The sequence below is a fragment of the Bos grunniens genome, chromosome 19 (genome assembly GCF_055505025.1).
Source record: "Bos grunniens cultivar Pamir isolate PY7600 chromosome 19, Bosgru_T2T1.0, whole genome shotgun sequence".
Classification (NCBI taxonomy): domain Eukaryota; kingdom Metazoa; phylum Chordata; class Mammalia; order Artiodactyla; family Bovidae; genus Bos; species Bos grunniens.
This window is the reverse complement of record NC_141183.1, coordinates 7,392,872-7,411,784: the sequence shown is the minus strand read 5'-3', so window position 1 is coordinate 7,411,784 and position 18,913 is coordinate 7,392,872. Positions and strand designations below refer to the sequence as shown.

The following is an 18,913-nucleotide window of genomic DNA, read 5'->3' as shown; positions in this document are numbered from 1 at the left end:
AGCCAGGAGGGTCGCCCTGGAGGAGGCTGCCTGGAGACTCTTGTAGGGGCTGGGGTCAAGTGGGCACGGGGCCGTCTGTACCGAGGACCCACACAGTGCAAGGGTGACGCTGCACAGCCCGGGGAAGACGTGCGGGGGTGGGGGGGGTGGGCAGCCCTACCTGGGAAGGGAGGACGGACGCTCCATCCACCCAGCTGCCCCTCGGGGCCCCAGCTGCCTACTAGCACTGAAACACACTTTTGTGAGTTAGAACAAGGTGTACCCGAACCTCATCCTGGGTGTTCACCTTCCAGAGGACTCCTTGGAAGATGAGTGGAATATCCCCACTTGGCAGACAAGGAAAGGAAGACCACAGAGGCTGGGCAACTCATCAAATCACTGGGAAGGGATGGACAGAACGCAGATTGCCCCCAGGAGTGGTGGATTCCCAACTCTTGGGGCTCTGGGAGGCAGCCAAGGAGGTATACGACAGGACAGAGGATGTCTGGTTACAGCCCCAGGATCAAAGGCACAGATGCATGTAGACACACTCCCACATGCCTTCAGCTCGGGGCCAACCAGGCAGCGGCGTGGCCGCCAGCGCGCTGTGGCTGGGCCGGGCTGGGTGGCCTTGCCTGCCCCTGTCACTCACTCCACCGTGGGCTGGGACACCCGTGGCCTCGGGGGACGGAGTCAGGACCTCAGTAGGTACACACTGCATGTGCTCCTCACTCCAACCCACCCTTCAGAGGAGCTCCCAATACAGAAGCACCGCTCAAGACGAGGCCTAAAAAGAGCCTTCCCATCTCGAAGGAGGACAGCTCTGGGACGGGCTGGACTCAGCTCCAGGCAAAGCCTCGGCTCCACTCACCCCAGACAAGCAGGTTCTCTGCGGAGAAGCTTCAGGAACCTGGGCCTGCCTGGAGCTTCCGGGGGTGGAACAGATGCTATCGACTCAACCGAGTCCTGAGCGGGAGAAAAAGACGTCAGGGAAAAAGCCCAGGGCTGGGGACGCAGAGCTAGGTGGCCCTCAGGCAGTTCCTGGAGGCCGAGAGCGCTGGTCTGCTGTGAGCAGTGGGCGCAGCGCCAAACTCCAGGGCCTGGCACGGAGCAAACCCGGTCCTAGGACTGCGCGTACAAGATCCTCTGACAGCCAGACGAGATCCTCTAGCTCGCCAAGCTTACACCCTGGCAGGGGGGTGTGGTGACTCACAGGTACACGAAATCAGTCGGCAGGCTGGTTTCAGGTAGAGATCAGAGCCTCCAGGAAAATAGGGGAAGACGCTTCGATGGAGGGACCAGGGTGGTCAGCAGGACCCGGTCAACCTTCCCGGGTCTGGGTCTCTGTGTCTGCCGTTCCTTCTGCCTGGGACGCTTTTCCTCCAGATGCTCTAGCGCCTCCCACCCTCGCCTCCTTCCCCGTGGAGCTCGCTGAATGAATGAATGAATGGAGGTGACAATATCTCCACCCCGTCCTGGATGGCGGGAAGCAGTCAGCCATGGGAGGATTCGGGGCAGGGCGTGTCAGCCAGCCAGAACAAGCTTGCGTGTGCCTGCGGGGGCCGGGCACAGGCAACAGGAGGGATGCCATGGGTCGAAAGGGGGTCCTGGTGGGCCACAGCAAACAGCTTCAGTTTGTGCCCACTGGGAACTCCCTGACAGTCCTGGGCAGGGGCCTGACAGGGTCCGCCCTCTCCTCCCCAACTGTGTCCCCCTCTGCTTGGCCCTCTGACCATCTATCTGCTAGGCACCCCAACATGAGTCCCATTCACTCTGGTTTCCATGCTTTTGTCTTCACGATTCTCTCTGAAATAACCTTCTTGCCCCTCAGGCAGCATATTAAAAAAATCACCTTCCGTACAGCACAGGGAACTCTGCTCAATGTCATGGGGCAGCCTGGCTGGGAGAGGAGTTTTGGGGAAAATGGATACATGTATCTGTACCACTGAGTCCCATCGCTGTTCACCTGAAACTATCACAAGGTTGTTAATCAGCTACCCCCCAATATAAAAGAAAAACTTTTTTTTTAAATCGCCTTCTGAAAGCATCTGTATTTGAACCCATCTTGACCATGCTCGCTCACTGTGCTCCCTCAGCGCTGGACCGCACCTTAGGCTCAAATGATGTCTAAAACCACCGGGGACTCAGGCACCCATTGAGCTCCATGGATGCCCTCCCCCACCTTGTCATGCTGGTCGTTAAGCTACTAGGAAAAATCAGAGGCCACCTAAGCGGCCAAAAGCAGGGGACGGGTGAGGGGTGCTCAGCCCCACGACAGGAGGCAGACGGTCACGAAAAGGGCAGGAGATGATGGCTGTGGAAACATGTGTCCAGTGTATCCGGGAGTCGGGAAGAATCTACTGAAAATATTTACATAAGTTGACAACACACTGGAGGGGTTATAGGATTACCAGTGATGTTTTTCCTCCTTTCTGATTATCTACCTCCCAGGAAGGGCGATAAGAAGATCACACGGAGTGGGGGCCCAGGCAGTGGTCAGGTGTGAGGACAACCCTGTGCTCACAGCAGGCACTCGGTCCTGTTGGAGGACAATTGCCCCTGCCGCCTCCCATCCCCCCGCCACTCTGGACCCCGAATTGAGAGCAGAGGCAGGGAGCAGACAGGTGGGTGGAACCAGCTGTGTGACCTCAGGCTTCAGGGGCCCAGGCCTGGGGTGAAAGGATGTTACTACTTTTCGGGCCATGATCAAGGGTGGGGGCGGCCGTGAGCTTCAGCAGGAAGGCCTGGGAGGGGACTGGCGAGCTCTCAGGTGCTGCATACATTAATGCCGCTTCTCCCGCAAGGGAGGTGGGAGAGGAAGTCGGGGCTACTCTAAGCTAAGGAGCCCCCTGCCACATCTGATGCAAAGAAGAAAGTCACTCAGTCGTGTCCGACTCTTTGCAACCCATGGATTGTAGCCTGTCAGGCTCCTCTATCCACGGAACTCTCCAAGGAAGAATACTGGAGTAGGTTGCCATGCCCTTCTCCAGGGGATATTCCCAACCCAGGAATCGAACCCAGGTCTCCTGCATTGCAGGCAGATTCTTTACCAACTCACTGGAGATGGAAGAGCTCTGAGGGTCCTGGCTTCCTGCATTGGGGGAGCTACCTGGCTAGAGCATGATCCCTGGCGGGGGCGTGGTGGGGAGCAGCTTCCTGAGAAGAAACACCTTCTCCATCCCCTGAACTTTCTGAAGACTGCCCAATAGAACTTTCTGAAGGCTCCCAAGAGGAGCCTGGTGGGCTACAGTCCATGGGTGGCAAAGAGTCAGAAACGACTGAGTGACTAACACCTTCTTCTAGGCATCAGACGTGGGGGGCGCCTTAGCATTTAGGGGCCTCGACTTCTTCTCCCACATCCCTCATGGTAGAAGCAGCTCTGAAGCGTACGGCGCTCGGTCTCCAATCCTGCCCACCACACCTTCTGTCTGTCACCGACACACCTGTGGGTCACCCTCCCTGCTCTGCCCAGCTCTCTGGCCGCTCGAGGGTGGCCGCTCAGGGCTTAGGGTCTGCCGGGCCACGAGGCTTGCCGACCTGGGGCTCATTTGTACTCGCTCTGCCCTGCAGGTCTGTGCCTCATGCCTGGAGCTGGCCTGAGAGGCCCCCGCAGGCCGCTGGCCTGGCAATCCCCTCCCTTTCACTGCCCCAATCGTCCAACACTACTTCTGGCTTAAAATTGGTCTCCCCTCACCCTGATGCCCACCCTGGGAAAAAAAAAATAGGAGAGCTGCCTACTTGGCCAGATGTTTGTTGTTTAGTGGCTGAGTGGCGTCTCTTTTGCGACCCCAGGGACCGTGGCCCGCCAGTCTCCTCTGTCCAAGGAATTCTCCAGGCAAGAGTACTGGAGTGACTTACATTTCCTTTTCTGGGGGATCATCCCAATCCAGGGATCGAACCTGCCTCTCCTGCATTGGCAGGTGTGTGTGTGTGTGTGTGTGTGTGTATACGTGTGTGTGTGTACGTGTGTGTGTGTACCACTAGCCACCTGGGAAGCCCGCCTACTTGGCCACAGGCTAGTAAAATCACACCTGGTCTTCCCTTCCCATCCTCTGCTCAGACCCCACATGGGTGGGGGACCCACACATACCTGCTGAAGGCAGAGAAGAAACACACGCATGGGAGTGGGCTTGTCTTGGCTCCCTGCCCGAAGCAGCACTTCTGATTGTGTCACAGGGGGTTGGTTCTCATAACAGACGGCTCGGCCCACGCTGGCATGGTTTGGGGCACCTGGGCTCATTTATCCCCAGGAAACAAAGGCTTGACCAAGCCGTGCCAGCCTGTCCTGGAGGTGTGTGATGGGCCAGCCCCCCCTGGAAGGTCCCTCCATGGCCTGGGCTGCTGGGAGAGGCTACATCTGGAAGCAGCGCTCTGGACACCCGGGGCCCACGGGAGGGAAGGCTCCTGGAGCCCCGGGAGCATGATTCCCCTGTTCACAATCGCTGGGTGCACGTCTGGCGTGCGGCACAGCCCCGGCTCAAGCCAGCTCCCCACAGCCTGCTGCTGCTGAAACCGCCCTCCCTTCCCCAACATCCTGTGTGAGGCCCGCGTGTGGCTTTGGCCTCCGTCTGCAGGGTGTGAACACGCCCCTGCACCTCCCACCCTGGGGGAATGGTAAGGCAGGGCTCTAAGCGCCCGGGGCAGCTGCTGACCCCTCCGGCATCTGCCTGTGCCAACTCAGATGCCCACGGCTGCTTTGCTGGCGCCTGAGTTGTCCTGGGAAACCCAATCCCCCAGAGGCACCAGGCAGCCCCTGGCCAGCAGCTTAGCAACCAAACCTTGGCTCAAAGGGCACCTCTGTGGAGGTGGGACTAAAACAGAGAGGAGGCGGCAACCACGGTACTGTCGTCACTGCTGCTGTTAGGTAATAAAAGCGACGGAGGGAGCTGTGGCCAGATACTGCTTGAAGCACTCGACAAGCATCGCCTCATGTAATTCTCCCAGCTACTTATGAAACTGCTAATTCTGAGCGCTAGCAAGCCTGAGAGGAGTCCAAGTCCCAACCTGAACTCCAACCAGACTGCACAGCGTCTGCTCAGTTCAAGCCTCACTCCCAGGACAATGGGGCTCCCCAAGAGCCCTCACCCTCCCTGGCTGGATCCAGGTCAGTCACATCCCAACGGAGCCACAGGCCAGTCCTCCAGCCCTGGGCGGGCCCTCCTGCCGGGTGCGGGGGTGGGAAGTCAGAATGCCTGCGTCTCTCCACACCCCCATTCTGGGGGACTCAGTCCTCATCTGCAATCTAACCCCAGCCTCCCTCCAGGGAAGTGACAGATTGGGACTGGCCAAGCATGGGGAAAAGCAAAGCATTCTGGGGAGAAGACAGACTACGACTCGCCTGGGGTGGGGGTGGGTAAGCTGCCTGGTTCACCCCGTCAAGCTCCATAACATGACCTCCGACTTGCCTAAAACTTGGAAGGCCAACCCGTGGAGCTTTCAGGATATGTCAGCCCCAGGACGGACATGCCTCACCTTCCATGGTCGTATCTCCAGTGCTTAGAGCCCTGAGACATGAAAGTGAAAGTGAAGTCGCTCAGTTGTGTCCGACTCTTTGCGACCCCGTGAACTGTAGCCTACCAGGCTCCTCCGTCCATGGGATTCTCCAGGCAAGAATACTGGAGTGGGGTGCCATTTCCTTCTCCAGGGGATCTTCCAAACCTAGGGATCAAACCCAGGTCTCCCACATTGCAGGCAGACGCTTTAACCTCTGAGCCACCAGGGAAGCCTCCCTGACACATGAGAGGCACCGAATTTTATTTAAAGAACTCCCTCACTTCCTGTAGGGCTTCCCCAGTAGCTCACCAGTAAAGAATCTACCTGCAACAAAGGAGATGCGGGTTCCATCCCTGGGTCAGGAAGATTCCCCTGGAGGAGCGCATGGCAACCCACTCCAGTATTCTTGCCTGGAGAATCCCCTTGGACAGAGGAGCCTGGCGGGGTGCAGTCCATAGGGTCCCAAAGAGTCAGACACGACTGACTGAGCAAGGCAAGGCACCTTCTGTAAGCCTGTGCTCACGTGTGACCTTTTTGATGAAGCCCATCCTGACCCCTTTTTAAAGTTGCAACCTGCCTCCCTCCCAAGGGGTCTCAACCCCTGCCTCCACCTCAGTTCTTCCTCTATAGCTCATATTGCCTTTTAGCAGATTATTTATTACCTACACTTATTCCTGGCCACTCAAGATTCCCATCCTTTAGAACAGGAGTCCTGTGACAGCCGAGATCTTTGCTTGGTGCAAGGATTATGCCTGGTGTCTAAACCACACCGCACATACAGAGACACTAACAAATACCTGTTGAATAAATGAACAGCTGGGACTGAATGGGGATCAAGTAGGCAAACATCTTCTCCAGGTAGGAGCCACTGATCCCAAAGAGCACAAGGATGGGGCCGCAGGGGAACTTCCTGTTCTCGTCTCTGGCCAAGGCCGGGCCATGTGCATACCACACCTGACATGGGGCTGGGGATACCCTTATGGACCCTGTCTTAGCCTGATGTTCCAGAAGACCCGGCTCCTTGGCAGGGAGAGCCAACATTATTTACTAGAATCAAACAGTCCTGCGCCCAGATGTCCCTCTCATCAAACCCTGGGAACACTGAGTCAGGTGTCTAGAGAAAGTATCCAGTCTCTGCTGGATTCCTGAAGGGTAGAGTCAGGTGCCTAGCTGCTTCCCTGTCCCCACGCCCAGAGGAGCCTCTCCTAGCTCAAGAATTCACTGTGGCTCCTGGGGAGGGGAAGGAATGGGGTGACTCCTCTGAGGACCAGTTTCCTCTGAGACGCAGGGGGTAAGGGGGAGAGAAGGCCACCCCCAAGGGAGGTGGACAAAGGCCCACAGGGACAGCCCACAGGGAGGGGAGGCTCTCCCAGGGAACCCTGGGGAGCTGGGGCTGGAGAAGGGCAAACAGTACCGGTGGCCCCACGGGGACCCCATCTTCTGTCCCACACCCCACTTCTCTCTGCAAAGGACTCCAGGGCCAGGGAAAACAACGCTGCCAGAGACCTGCCGAGCCTCGAGCCAGAAGGAGCCCTGATAGTGCTATCACCCGAGTGAGATAAGAAGGCCTCTCCGGGCTGAGTACTCAGGATAAGTGGGTCCAGCCGGCCAGTGCCGCTCAAAGCAGCCAACCCAGGGGCAGAGGCCATGGGCCTCCGGGGCCTTCGCCGGGCCCCTGATTCGGGTGTCTCAAAAGCTGCGGCTGACATGTCTGGGAGGGCCCTTCTGCGGACACCACATTGCCCCTGACTCCCGCCAGGGATGCTCAATGTCTCCAGTGGGGTAGACGGTGGGGCGCAGGCTGATGGCAGAGGATCCCACCCTTCGCAGCTCTGCACACCAGCTTCTCTGTGGGAGGGAGGGTCCCGGGGCCAGGAAGTCCTGGCAGGAGATATCTCTTCCCTGAATGAGGTTGACGGAATGCACGACGGAGTTCAGAGAAAAATCTCCTTAATGGTAACAGAGCAGCCCAGGAACACGCTTCCCCTACCCACTGACCCCGCCACCCACCCACCCACCCACCAGGGTGCAGAATGTGTAACAGTCAAGCCCTCCCCAGAGCACAGAGCAGAGGAGATTAGATTGTACACACACACACACACACTCCCCCCAGGAAAGGCTGCCCCAGCTGGGGTCTGGCCATCAGGCCTCACTCCCGGCTTTTCTAAGCAGCAGCAGAAATACCGAGGGCCGCTGGAACCGAAGTGAAGTTAGGAGAGACCTCAGCCCTCCAAGAAGCAACAGCCTCATTCTCAAAGTTCTCATTCTCCAGAGGTTTTCAAAAATTGGGATTTCTGGACAGAGAAGCCAACTGCCCTCATGACCCGTCAGGGCTCAAAAGGCCCCGGCATCTGCCCTAAGGCTTGCTGCAAGTGATCATATGACTTTTATGCTTCGTGGGGAGGCTGAGCAGCCCACCCTCACCTGGTGCCGGCCAGGACCAGGTATCTATGATATTTTTCATCCTCTTGTCAACATCTGTAAAAACAAGGCTCGCCAAGGTTTGGCATAGTTAAGTAACAGAGTCAAGGTCATGTAGTGAAAAATCAGCATGGCACAATTCAAAACTATACCTGAGTCTGGAAAGACACTAAAAATCTTACTGAGGGCTTCCTGGTTGTTCAGTGGTAAAGAATCCACCTGACGGAGACACAGGTTCAATCCCTGGTCTGGGAAGATCCCACATGATGCACGGCAACTAAGCCCATTTGCCGCAACTATTGAGCGTGTGCTCTTGACCTCAGGAGCTGCAATTACTGAGCCCACGTACTGCAACTACTGAAGCCCATGCACCCTAGAGCCCGTGCTCCACAACAAAAAGTCACTGCAACAAGAAGTCTGCACACCACAGCTAGGGAGTAGCCTCCACTCGCCACGACTAGAGAAAAGCCCATGCAGCAGAGAAGACCTAGCACAACCAAAAAAAAAAAGAAAAAGCAAGCACTACACCTGAGGCAAGACTATGAAGCAAGAGGGAAGTTTTTTCCCTCTTATTTTACTCTTTCTAAAATGCTTCATTTGCCCCAGGGAGCTCCTATTACCTTTTAAATTTTTGAACCTATTACGGGTTATCTGGGATTAAGACACTTTTTAAATGCTACTAAGAAGTTGGGTTTCCCTTGTGGCTCAGCGATAAAGAATCCACCAGCTAATGCAGAACACATGGGTTCGATCCCAGGGTCTGGAAGATCCCTTGGAAAAGGAAATGGCAACGCACTCCTGTATTTTTGCCTGGGAAATCCCATGGACAGAGGAGTCTGGCGGGTTACAGTCCATGGGGTGGGAAAAGAATCCAACAGGACTTAGCGACTAAACAATAACAAAGGACTAAGTTACTAAATGAATAAAACTATATTAATCTGCTGCTAAAGGGGATGCTTCTTTGACTCAGAGAAGGTTAGGGATGCAGGATGACCCAGACCTTTTAAACAACTGCCCAGGGGCTCCCACCGAGACTGGCCCCGTCTAAACTTTAGAGAACAGCAGCAGGCACTCGAAGCACCAAGTTTGGTTTGACTCCTCACTGATGAAAGTGAGCACTGTGTGCAGATGGTTGAAGAAAACCAAATCTGAATGCCCTGTGCATAACATAAAGAAGCTGGCCCATCTCTTCCAGGACCATTCCCACGCTTCAGCTCACAAAACCCAGACGGTCTTCCTCAGAAGCCACTTCTGCCCTTGGCTCCCCGCTCAGCTGGGCCAGGGCTCTTCAGTACTGCTGCTCTGAGTCTCCCACCTGGGGTTTCCTGTCTCCATGACACACAACCCCTTCTTCTTCCCCTCTCTGCTCAGAATCCCCTCCCCAGATTGAAAAGACCCTGAGTTGTAAACTCCGGGAAGGGTGCCTAGAGCCTAGGTTAAGATGCCCTGCATCTGGCACAAGGATCCCCAAGGGAAGGGCGCTGAGTCTACGCCCCGCCCACCTCACCCAAAGCTCACCTGTCTCAGGTGAGAGCCTCAGGGGGCCACTACCACAGCTCTCCTGGTAACCGTCAGTTCTCCTCGCAGCCCAAGCTCAGGGTGCCTGGGAACCGTCCAGCCCCGAGAAAACCAAGAGCAAACTGCACTTTCTTTGACACAACAGAATTTCTCACTTCTCGCCAAGTCCCAGCGTCCCGCTGCGCAATCCCACCACCGTGGCTGTGGAAAAGAGGCTGGGTCTCCATCACGTCCCCCAAAGGGATACAAAGCTGCCTGGGGCGGAGAAAGGCCCCAAGACCCAAGTCCCTCCCGCGGGCTTCCTGCGTCCGGGGATTAGGAGGCACAAAGGGCCGGCAGGCAGAGGGCCCAGATGGCAGGGGCAGGGGCTAAGCCGCCGACGTAACGCGCTCCGGCCCCCGCGGGCGGAGAGAGGGCCGCTGGGGGTGCGCGTCGCCGGCCTCTCCGGCCAGGCGCCTTACACGTGGGGCCCGGGGTCCCGGGGCTCCGTCTCCGCCCGCGGTGACCCTCGCACTCTGCCGGGCCGAGCACCTGTTCCTCGGCTCTACCAAGCCAACACGATTGTGCAAGCCCGAAACCCAAGTTCTGTCTGTGATCGCCGGCGGATCGGGCACGGAAAAGTTCCCAGCCGCACTTTCTACAGGTGTCTGTCTCCCAGACGAGCGGAGCGACGGGATCCGGGGCGAGGCGAGCGGACCCGCGCGCAGCCCTCCCCGCCCGGGGAAGCCAGGGGTCCCGGCCCTCCCCGGCCTTCCCGCTCCGGCCGGCGGGCGCCCCGAGGGGAAGCCTCGGCCAGGTGGGCCCCGGCCCGCACTCACCTGGAACCCCAGGCCGGCCCCCGCCCGAGGCCTCCGAGTCCTCCTTCAGCCCCAGCCACCGGCTCCGCACGCTCCGCCGCGGGCCCGCAGGCTGCTAGGCGGCAGTCTCCTTCCTGCTCACCTCCGGAGCGGCGAGCAGGGGGCGGGGCCGCCACTATTTACATAAAGGGCGAGCCGGCCCTGAGCGCCGGGCCCCAGCGGCCCCGCCCCCCGGGCCTGGCCCCGCCTCCGGGAGTCCACGGCCGTCGAGGCGGGGTCCCCGCGCCGGCGCCCTCGGGGGGGCGGGGCCGCGCTCGGGCCAATCCGCGGCTCCGTCCCGCCCGGGGGCGGGGCCCCAGCCCGCGTGAATATGCACGAGGCGCTGTCGGCCCGCCCCCAGCCTCACCTGCGCGCACCTTGGACCGCAGGACCTCCGCGCCGCGCCCAGTGTCCCGCCGCCTCCCGGAGGAGGAAATAGTTCCCGGAACGCGCGCCTGCCCCGGGCTACCTCCCAGGACCGGCTGCAGAGGGGAGCGGTCCCTCCCACGACCCGGCCCCGGGCTGCCCCGGAGGGAGGAGCAAAGCCCTGCCTGCTCTTCCTGCATGCGCCCAACCCTATCAGGGAGGGGGGCCGGTGGACACAGGGCCAAGTTTCGGGACCGAGAGCTAGGTGCTTTGGGATCGGGCGTCGCCGAAGCACCTCCTCTCCGGGCGGGCCCCAAGCCTGAGCCCTCCTCCGAGTCGTCGACAGCGGCAGCAGCAGCAACCGGGGTTTTTAGCACAACGAGGGAGGGCAATTGGAACGACGAGAGGGGAGAAGAACGGGGGGTGGAGGCCAGGCCAGAGGCCTGGGCCGTGGATGGCACGCTCCACCGCACAGTTTGAAACGACTAGCGTTCGAGCCACGCTGACGTGGCGCCTCTCCGCCGCCCCTCTACCCGGAGCCGTCTGCGTGGTGTAGTGCCAACCTCCCACTTCGGACTACCTTTCAGAAAGCTAAACTAACTAGAGGTCAGTGACTTCCCGGAGAAAGGCTTGGGGTCGCATTTCTGCCCTCCCACAGGCTGCTCCTAGCTCTTGCACCGGAGAAAGCAGCGCTGTGGGTGGGGAGCGCCTGGGGCCCAATTCCGAAGGATGGTGGGGTAGGGAGGACTCTTCCAGTAAATCCAGCTACAGCAGTAAAAGGATATATATATATATATATTTTAATGGCTTTGGCTTTATCGCATGAAGCAGGCACACTCTCATTTAAAGGCACAGAGTCTTCTCTTCTGCCCCACCTCGCTGGCCTCTTGGAATCTAGTCCTGAATTCCAAGGGGATTACTGCAAGGCAGCAGTCTCAGACCTGGGACTTAGAAGCGCTGCAGCGGCCAGGTAGCGGGGCAAGGCTTTGCTCTCCTGTGGGCATCAGACACCCAAGGCCAAGGCCCAGACTAGCCTCTGAAGCTACAGATCAGAGTCTGGGTGTAGGAGGCAACTGCGATGGTCCCTGAGAGTGGACAGTCCAGGTCCCCCAGGGCAGACCCCAGCTGGGTGGTCAGTGTTCCAGATCCCTGGGCAGCGTGAAGTCCCTGAAGCTGTAGAAGGAGATGTCTCCATGATCCACCAGGGCAAAAATCAGAGGGACATCCCCACTCTGGTAGGACAACCGCTTGAGGGTGCAGAGGTCTGGGACCAGCTCATCAGATCTGCAAGAATCAAGGTTAGACTGAGACCTGGCCAGAGCCCACCCATAAGTTTGGGAAGCCAACCCTCCTAAGCTCCCAGGGAAGGCCGATGTATGACAGGAGTTGGGGGGACGAGAAGTCTGGCCCTGGGCTCTCCTGTCTGCAAACCACATGGCTCTGATTTTCCAAGTAACACCCAGGGCCCTGGTAGGGTAAGGAGACTGGGAATAGTGAGGGTCTTGCCTCTCTTTTAGCCCGGAAACCCCTCATTCACATCCTTCTGCTGGCTGAGCCTGGAACTGAAATGGCCCAGGAGAGAAGCTACTCGAAAAGGACAGGAGAACTGAGGATGAGGACGCTTGGGTTCCCGTAGCACTAACTGGCTGTGTGACCTCTCTGGACCACTGGTTCTTCTCAGGGACTGACAGATTAGCGGGGGGCATGGAGGGGGCATCCACGTGGTTTACAAGAGGACTCGCAGCCACGCTCACTGGTCTCGTACCCGCTAATGCACAGCCGGACATAGGGCTTGCCAGGGTTATTCTTTCGGAAGGTGGCCACGGCGTCAGCCTGGTAGACATCAAAACTGATCTCCAAGCCCCCGGGCTTCTCCAACAGCCTGAGGACAGAGTGAGAAACCTTAGGAGACAGGGGCACTCCTCTCCCACCTTTTCTTTCCATACCACCTTTTTCCTCCCCGTTTCAGGGAGCAGCCTCCTCCAGGGAGACTAAGGAGGAGCAGTGACCCTATCTCAGAACCGGTGGGATAAATCATCAATCTACTTGGCTCTTACTCCTGCGGATATACAGGAGTATTATTACCAGGGTAGGGGCCCCTGAAATGATCCCCCAGCTCATGCCCAACCTCAGGAGTCAAATCCCAGCTGCCAACTCCTGCTGGCGCCCCAAGTACTATAGAGGTGGGCACTACCTGGAGACTCACCGGGCACCTCCTTCAGCAAGGTGTGTTGTCTGCAGCACAGAGATCTGCTGAAGGACTGAGGCTACAAGGACGGTGAAAACAAGGCGCTCGTGAGGAGAGTCGACCATCCAGACTCCCTGACATCTCTGAATCTGCCATCTTGTTTGGGGTTGCCAGATTTAGCAGATTTTTTTTTTTAAAGTATAGGTATGTCTCATGCATGGAGAAGGAAATAGCAACCCACTCCAGTATTCTTGCCTGGAGAATTCCATGGACAGAGGAGTCTGGCGAGCTCCAGTCATGGGGTCACAAAGAGTTGGATACAACCAGGCGACCAACACACACGTCTCATGCAATATCTGAAACATACTTATACTTTAAAAAAAAAAAGTTATTTATCTGAAATTCAAATTTAACTGCTCTGGCAATCTCACTCTAGTTCCTTACAACACACCACATTCCCATAAGGATTGTAGTCCTGAATATATTAGCACTGTTCTTGTCTTATTCTCTACTCTTAACATGTAGGGTATATAGGAGATCTTCCTTTCATTCGGCCAACATATCGCCCCCTTGTTCCCCTCTAACAGAGGTGGGAGAGCACAGGACCACAGCCATCCACATGCATCTTGTTTATGATTTTAAGGATGCGGTTGTAGTTTACATTCCTCCTCGCCTCTCCTCAGGCACCGACCAGGCTGTTTCTAAACCTTCCCAGGAGCCTCTTCGCTGCTTCCTGCAGTGGACAATCCTGTGGGTTCCACTCCACCTACCGCTCTCTCCTCCCCCATCTTCCTTAAGCCTCCATCAGCTGCAGTCAATGCACGCCGCTTTTAAAGGCATGTGATCCCTCAGCTGCCCGTGGCCTATGGCAGGGTGATGTGGTACCTGGGGAGTCGGCGCGATCGGGACTCAGCAAGGGGGTGACAGGCTGGTCCCACAGGTGTGGGGGGCGGCTCTGGGTCTTCTGCAGGTGCCGCCTCTGCAGCAGCTGCTTGTACTCCCGCCAGCTGGAGCAGCGCTGTACCTGGGGGTCGGCGTTCACATCCTCGCGGAAGTGCTGGGCCTCTGCCTGCCGCTCCCGTTCCCGCCGAGAGAGCTTCTCCTTCCGCTGGTTGAGCCTCTGGCACCAGGACTCGGCGTCCGTCTCCCGTCCAGCCACGTTGGCCGGGAGCAGCTCAGGAGCGGGGGCGAGCAGGAGGGTATGGCGGCTGTCTGCAGCCATGTTAGGGAAGGAGATCTGCTCAAAGTTCCAGCGGGGCTTAGGAGCCCCCGTGACCCCGTCTTCTATTTTGCCATTCTCTGGGCTGCATTGCGCCCCCTCCCTGCCCAGACCAGGGCAGGGTTTCAGGGACCCCAGCAGCTGAAGGGGGCCCACGGGGCTCTTTATGGGGCTTGACTCCTGGGGTTTCTCCTCTGGGCGGCAGCTGTTCTGGTTCTGGGGAGGTGGGCTGCAGGTTGCTGGGCTCTCGGATGTCCCATCCATCCCCTGCAGGGGGTTCTTCAGGGCCTTGGGCTTCTTATTAAAGGACCTGAGGGAGAGGAAACGCAGCCCATCTGCTCCTGACTGCTGAGGTGCACATGACCTCCATAAGCCCTACTGCCTCCCTGAGCCCCTGCGGGAGCCATCCCAACCCAACTTTTAAGCCCAGGCATTCTCCAAGGTCCCGAACACCAGCACTTCCACAGAATTCTCCCTGTGGGGTGGCCACGCGGGGAGCATTACTGAGAGCTGGAGCTCCTCCTCTTCCTCTTGCCCTCCAGGCACTGGGCACCACCGTCCAAGTTCAGCTGCCGCTCGTAAGGGGACAGGACAGAGCTGTGGGTGAGAATGGGTGGGGGGCAGGCAACTGATCCACCTCCTCAGTCTGGTGCTCCCCTTGGAATGTGTGAGGAACTGGCCCAGAGTAAGTCAGCGGGCCAGGGCTAGAACCATAACCAAGGGCTGGAGCCCCAGGCAGACCCCACACAGAGTAATGGGGGAAGACACAGGGGCCTCCCTGCGCATCTTTGTCCAGGCCTCTGGGTCTCATCAGTGGTACCTTTGAACAGAGGTTCCCTGACACCAGGGCTCCTGCAGAGCCAGCAATAAATAATTAACACTGGTGAGAAAAGTCAGGAGAACTGGAAAACTTGGAAAATAAAGAAAAATGAAAATAAAACCCATGGATACCAAGGTAACATTTTGTTTCCTACAAACACACATATTGACTGTCTTTCTCCATATCTCTGTCAAAAATGACACTTTTTATATTCAACAATATAGTATGGCCCTTTATTACAGCATTCTTCCCTGCCAGGAGGTTTTCTTATGGCTGTGAGGCTGTACTGTCCATTATAGTAGCCCTAGATACAAGGGGCTATTTAAGTTAAATTTAAACCTATTAAAATAAAAAATTCCACACAAGCCACATATACTGGACAACACAGACAGAATATTTTTGTCACTACAGAAAGTCCTATCAGATAGTGCTGATCTAAGGGATAAACTCTAATCTGTGTGACCATGTTTTCCCTGTTGGGCTTATACGAGGTTTCCAAGATCACTGATTTTGCAAAGTGATGGTGTTTTGTGTAAGCTCCCCTCAACACAGGTTCTGTGGGGTAGTGCTTTTGTTCTCTGCTCTTCCTCAGCAGCCAGCAGAGGGCCAGCACCCAGTTAGTAGTCAGTGTTGGGCTTAGTCACTGGGGACTAGGATAAATTCGAGGGAACGAAGACAGGGATTTACCTTGGTTGGAATCGTCGAACCACATAGCCGAGTCTTTTCAGGTGGCTGAAGACCTCAAAAAAAGAAACCCGAAGTCAGACGTCCACTTATGTAAAAAAACTGTTCTCCAGACAGAAGCCATTCACCACACCCCCAGATTCCAAACCCTGCTACCGGCAGGACCATACTCTCTCATAAACACCCTCCCCACACTGAGGTCTCAAGTCTCTGAGTTGCTGTCTCTCACTGGCCTTACTCTGGGCACGAATGACAGCAGTTTCTTGATTTAAATGCAAATCCCCAAAAGCTGATAGCTGATGGACCAGGGAAAAAACTTAAGCCAGAATATTTTGATACCAAAGTTGTCACAAGTGAAGCTCCTGACTACAATACAGACAAGACAACAGAGGGGGTGGACATCCTGCCGCCCCACAACACTTCCAAAGATGGGTGGGTTTTTGGATGAACCACATGTTCCTCCATGTGGCCCTGCATCCATATATGAGCGATGTACGCAGGTATGCCCCAGCTTGCTTGATCTCTCAGTAGCATTCAACGTAGCCAAGCCCTTCTTCCTGAAAAGACCTTCTTGTGGTCTCTCTGATGCCCCCTCTCCTGGTTTTCTCCGTTGCTGGACACCCCTCACATCCGTTATCTTCCCCCTGACCTCCTCATGTTAGAGTGCCCCAGATTTCAGACACAGACTTCTACTCTGGCCACACCTCCCTACAGCCCAGTGGAGTCTGAAATATCCATGCCATCAAGATCTCCACATTTATGTCTCTAGCCTTGTGCCCCTCCTCCTCTCTGTTTTTCTTGGCACTCAACTCTGAAGTCAAACATCCATTTGCTTTCTTACCTATACATTACCCAAGCGCCCCCACTAGGACGTAAGCCCTTGTCAGTCTTGGAGCCTCAGCACGTGGCTTGTTGTGTAGTCACTAAGTTGTGTCTCTTTTGTGACCCCGTGGACTGCAGCCCGCCAGGCTCCTTCTGTCCATGGGATTTCCCAGGCAAGAATACTGGAGTGGGTTGCAGTTTCCTTCTCCAGGTGACCTACCGGGTCGAACCAGAGTCTCTTGCATTGGCAGGTGGGTTCTTTACCACTGAGCCACCAGGGAAGCTCTTGTAGGTACTTATAAAAGGTGGCTGATACCTGGTACTGCAGGAAAGTCACCGTGTCCTCAGTCAGCAGCAGCTGGTAGGCCTCTTGGATAGACAGCGGAAGGTCTTGGTGGAAGAGCTGGATGGAGCCCTGAAAGTGCAGCCCATAGCTCGGCTTGTGAACCCTCCCTATGGTGGCACGGCCAAGGGAGCAACTTCCCCACTCTGCTATCTGCGTGCTACACCCCCCACCCATCAAGGCAAGAATCAGGCCGGCCAGGAAGGGGAGGGGGGAGAGGGAGGCAGCATCGTTACTAACAGACTGGAAAGCCTGCTCCCTGAGTGACATTCTTGTCTCCTGCTCTAGAAAGCAGATTACAAGACTCCCCCCCAACCCACCCCCATCCGAATACTCGGTTGTAGATACTTTTTCCCCCAGAAGAAACGCCCTTCCGGTTCTTTGGTCACAATCCCCTCTCCACTCTCCCAGGGGCCCCACTCACACACTCCAGCAGATACAAGGCCTCTTCTGGATGAAGCCGCTGCCGGCCCTGCTCTGAGAAGCCCATGGTCTGCCAGAATTTACCCTGCGGGGGACCCAGAGCAGATGTCACAAAGGAGCCCGGGAAGGCAGAGTAGGCGGGTCCCCGGTCTCTGAGCCCCGCCGCTCACCGCAGGAGACTTCAACTCCACGAAGCCTTCTTCTGGTCTCCACTCGGCGGCCACCAAACTGCCCCTGGCGAGGAGCGGGGAGAGGGGTCCGTCTCAAGCCCACCGGATCAGACTTACGGGGTCCAGCCGCCCAGTCCGCCCCGGCTCCGCCCCCGCCCTGGCCCGCCCCTCTCACAGGCGCTCCACGCGCTCCTCGGCCAGCAGCTGCCAGAGCTCCTGGCGGCACAAGCGCAGCCGTTCGGCCTGGGCCTCCGAGCCGTCGGGGAGGAAGTCCTTGGGGCCATGCGAGCGCTGGGGCAGCTTCTGGGACCGGGAACGTGCGGCGAAGAGCTCCGGGGCACTGGGGGAGAAAAGGCCGCGGCGTTAGCGCCGCGCAGTCGGGGCCGCTCAGCCCAGGCTGGGGATCCCCGGCCCGGGTGTTCCGGGCCCGCTCCCGCGCCCACCCCGCGGCCACGGCTCCCGCCCCCCACCCCCAACCCCGAGGCCCGGCCAAGCCGCACCTGAGCACGCGCCCGGCCGGAACCTCCACTGAGGCCGACTCAGGCTCGGGATCCATCGGGTGGGGCAGGACGCTGCGCGCGCACCGCCCTGCCCCACCCCTCCCGCCCCGCCCACCGCCGGGAGTCCGCGCGGCCCTAGCGCGCGCGGGTTCCACCGCCGCTCCCCGGGGCTCCTGTCCACCCACCTGCTTCCCACCTTCCTGGGTGTCCTGGGTCCTAGCGCCCGCCGACAAATATGCGCCGCGATTACTAGGGGGCGGAGAGCTTGCTAGTTTCTGGATTTGTAGGAGCTCCCCCTCTCCTATCCCCCGCCCGCCTCTGGGGCTCCTCTCTAGTAGTTCTCGAGAAGGCTGGCGTCTGAAAGCGTCGTATGAAGAGTTATAAGCGTGACCCTCCCCTCCGCAACCCCGGACTGCCTAGTCCGCACCACCCAGGCTGGACCGGGAGGAAGGCGGGGTTAGAGAAAGGAGAATGCTGGGTTCCCCAATTCGGCTTCGCACACTGAAGGCCACCACGGGCCGCCAGGTGCAGACTATGGGGGCCCGCAGTTCCTTCAGATCCTTCTGTTGAGTCCCTGCCTGGGGGCTCGGAAGCCGGGCTTCCAGGACTTGGGGGGGCGGCGGGAGGCGCTGTCCGACCCACGACGGTGCTGAAGCGCCACCCCAGCCGGTCGTTAGCGCCTCCCGGAGCCTGGGGTCCTCGCCGCCGCCGCCTCGGGCCGTCCCCACACGGCCCGCTAGGTGGCACCATCGCTCCGACCAGGGGCCGTCGGCCTGTGACTTCGGGTCGCGGGCGGAGGTCGCCGCGGGAGTCCCGGGAAGGACGAGGGGCGAGAAAGAAGAAAGGGGGGGCTCCCCAAGTGGGATTCCTGGGTCTCGATTCCCGGCCCATCACATCGCGTCCTCTCTCGCACCCCGTCACACACACGGTGTCTCTCCCGTCCTTCTGAACTCCAGAGCCCCGGGTCGCGCCCGGACTCCAGTCTGGACCGAGGCTCGCTCTCTAGTCCCCGCCCCCTCCCCGCCCCCACCGCTTCACCTGGACGCATGCGCGGACGCTCGAGCCCGGGGAGATGGGGCGGGGCCTCGCGCGGACCGGGGCGGGGCCCCGCGCGGATCGGGGCGGGGCCGC

General features: G+C 58.2%; 2 protein-coding genes across 13 annotated transcripts in view; both read right to left on the bottom strand.

The window, feature by feature from the left end:
* Positions 1–10,898, bottom strand: part of LLGL2 (LLGL scribble cell polarity complex component 2) — a 37,030-nt gene extending 26,132 nt beyond the window's left edge. For 2 of the 4 annotated variants that reach the window (XM_086356041.1, XM_086356046.1), the window contains exon 1: positions 10,230–10,362. The gene's annotated coding sequence lies outside the window, so the exon portion shown is untranslated. Of the gene's footprint in view, positions 1–850; positions 946–10,229; positions 10,363–10,614 lie in introns of those variants that run through there. The other 2 variants (XM_086356042.1, XM_086356045.1) reach the window with 2 other exon arrangements.
* A 499-nt stretch (positions 10,899–11,397) lies between these two features.
* Positions 11,398–18,828, bottom strand: TSEN54 (tRNA splicing endonuclease subunit 54). 9 transcript variants are annotated; one of them, XR_015147160.1, is made up of 11 exons: positions 17,968–18,786; positions 17,458–17,622; positions 17,283–17,346; positions 17,114–17,197; positions 16,663–16,761; positions 15,528–15,580; positions 14,525–14,617; positions 13,687–14,330; positions 12,808–12,880; positions 12,379–12,495; positions 11,398–11,897 (listed from the first exon to the last, which is right to left on the bottom strand). XR_015147160.1 is itself a non-coding variant. In XM_086356058.1 (11 exons), exons 4-11 carry the CDS (start codon positions 17,177–17,179, stop codon positions 11,747–11,749), a joined length of 1,284 nt encoding a protein of 427 aa, XP_086212184.1. In that variant the 5' UTR covers positions 17,180–17,197; positions 17,283–17,346; positions 17,458–17,622; positions 17,968–18,828; the 3' UTR covers positions 11,398–11,746. The 9 variants fall into 9 exon arrangements, 6 of the variants coding, with proteins under 6 accessions (XP_086212184.1, XP_086212185.1, XP_086212186.1 ...); XR_015147158.1 differs by lacking the exon at positions 17,968–18,786 and adding an exon at positions 17,783–17,933 and having other exon boundaries at positions 12,820–12,880; positions 13,057–14,330; XR_015147159.1 differs by lacking the exon at positions 17,968–18,786 and adding an exon at positions 17,783–17,933.
* Between the last annotated feature and the right edge of the window lie 85 nt (positions 18,829–18,913).

Coding starts and splice junctions, on each gene's coding strand:
- TSEN54 (XM_086356054.1), bottom strand. CDS start 17,838: ATGGATCCCGAGCCTGAGTCGGCCTCAGTGGAGGTTCCGGCCGGGCGC. Junction 17,623..17,782: donor CCGGCCGGGCGCGTGCTCAG/GTGCGGCTTGGC, acceptor TTTCTCCCCCAG/TGCCCCGGAGCTCTTCGCCG. Junction 17,198..17,282: donor TGGAGTTGAAGTCTCCTGCG/GTGAGCGGCGGG, acceptor GGTCCCCCGCAG/GGTAAATTCTGGCAGACCAT.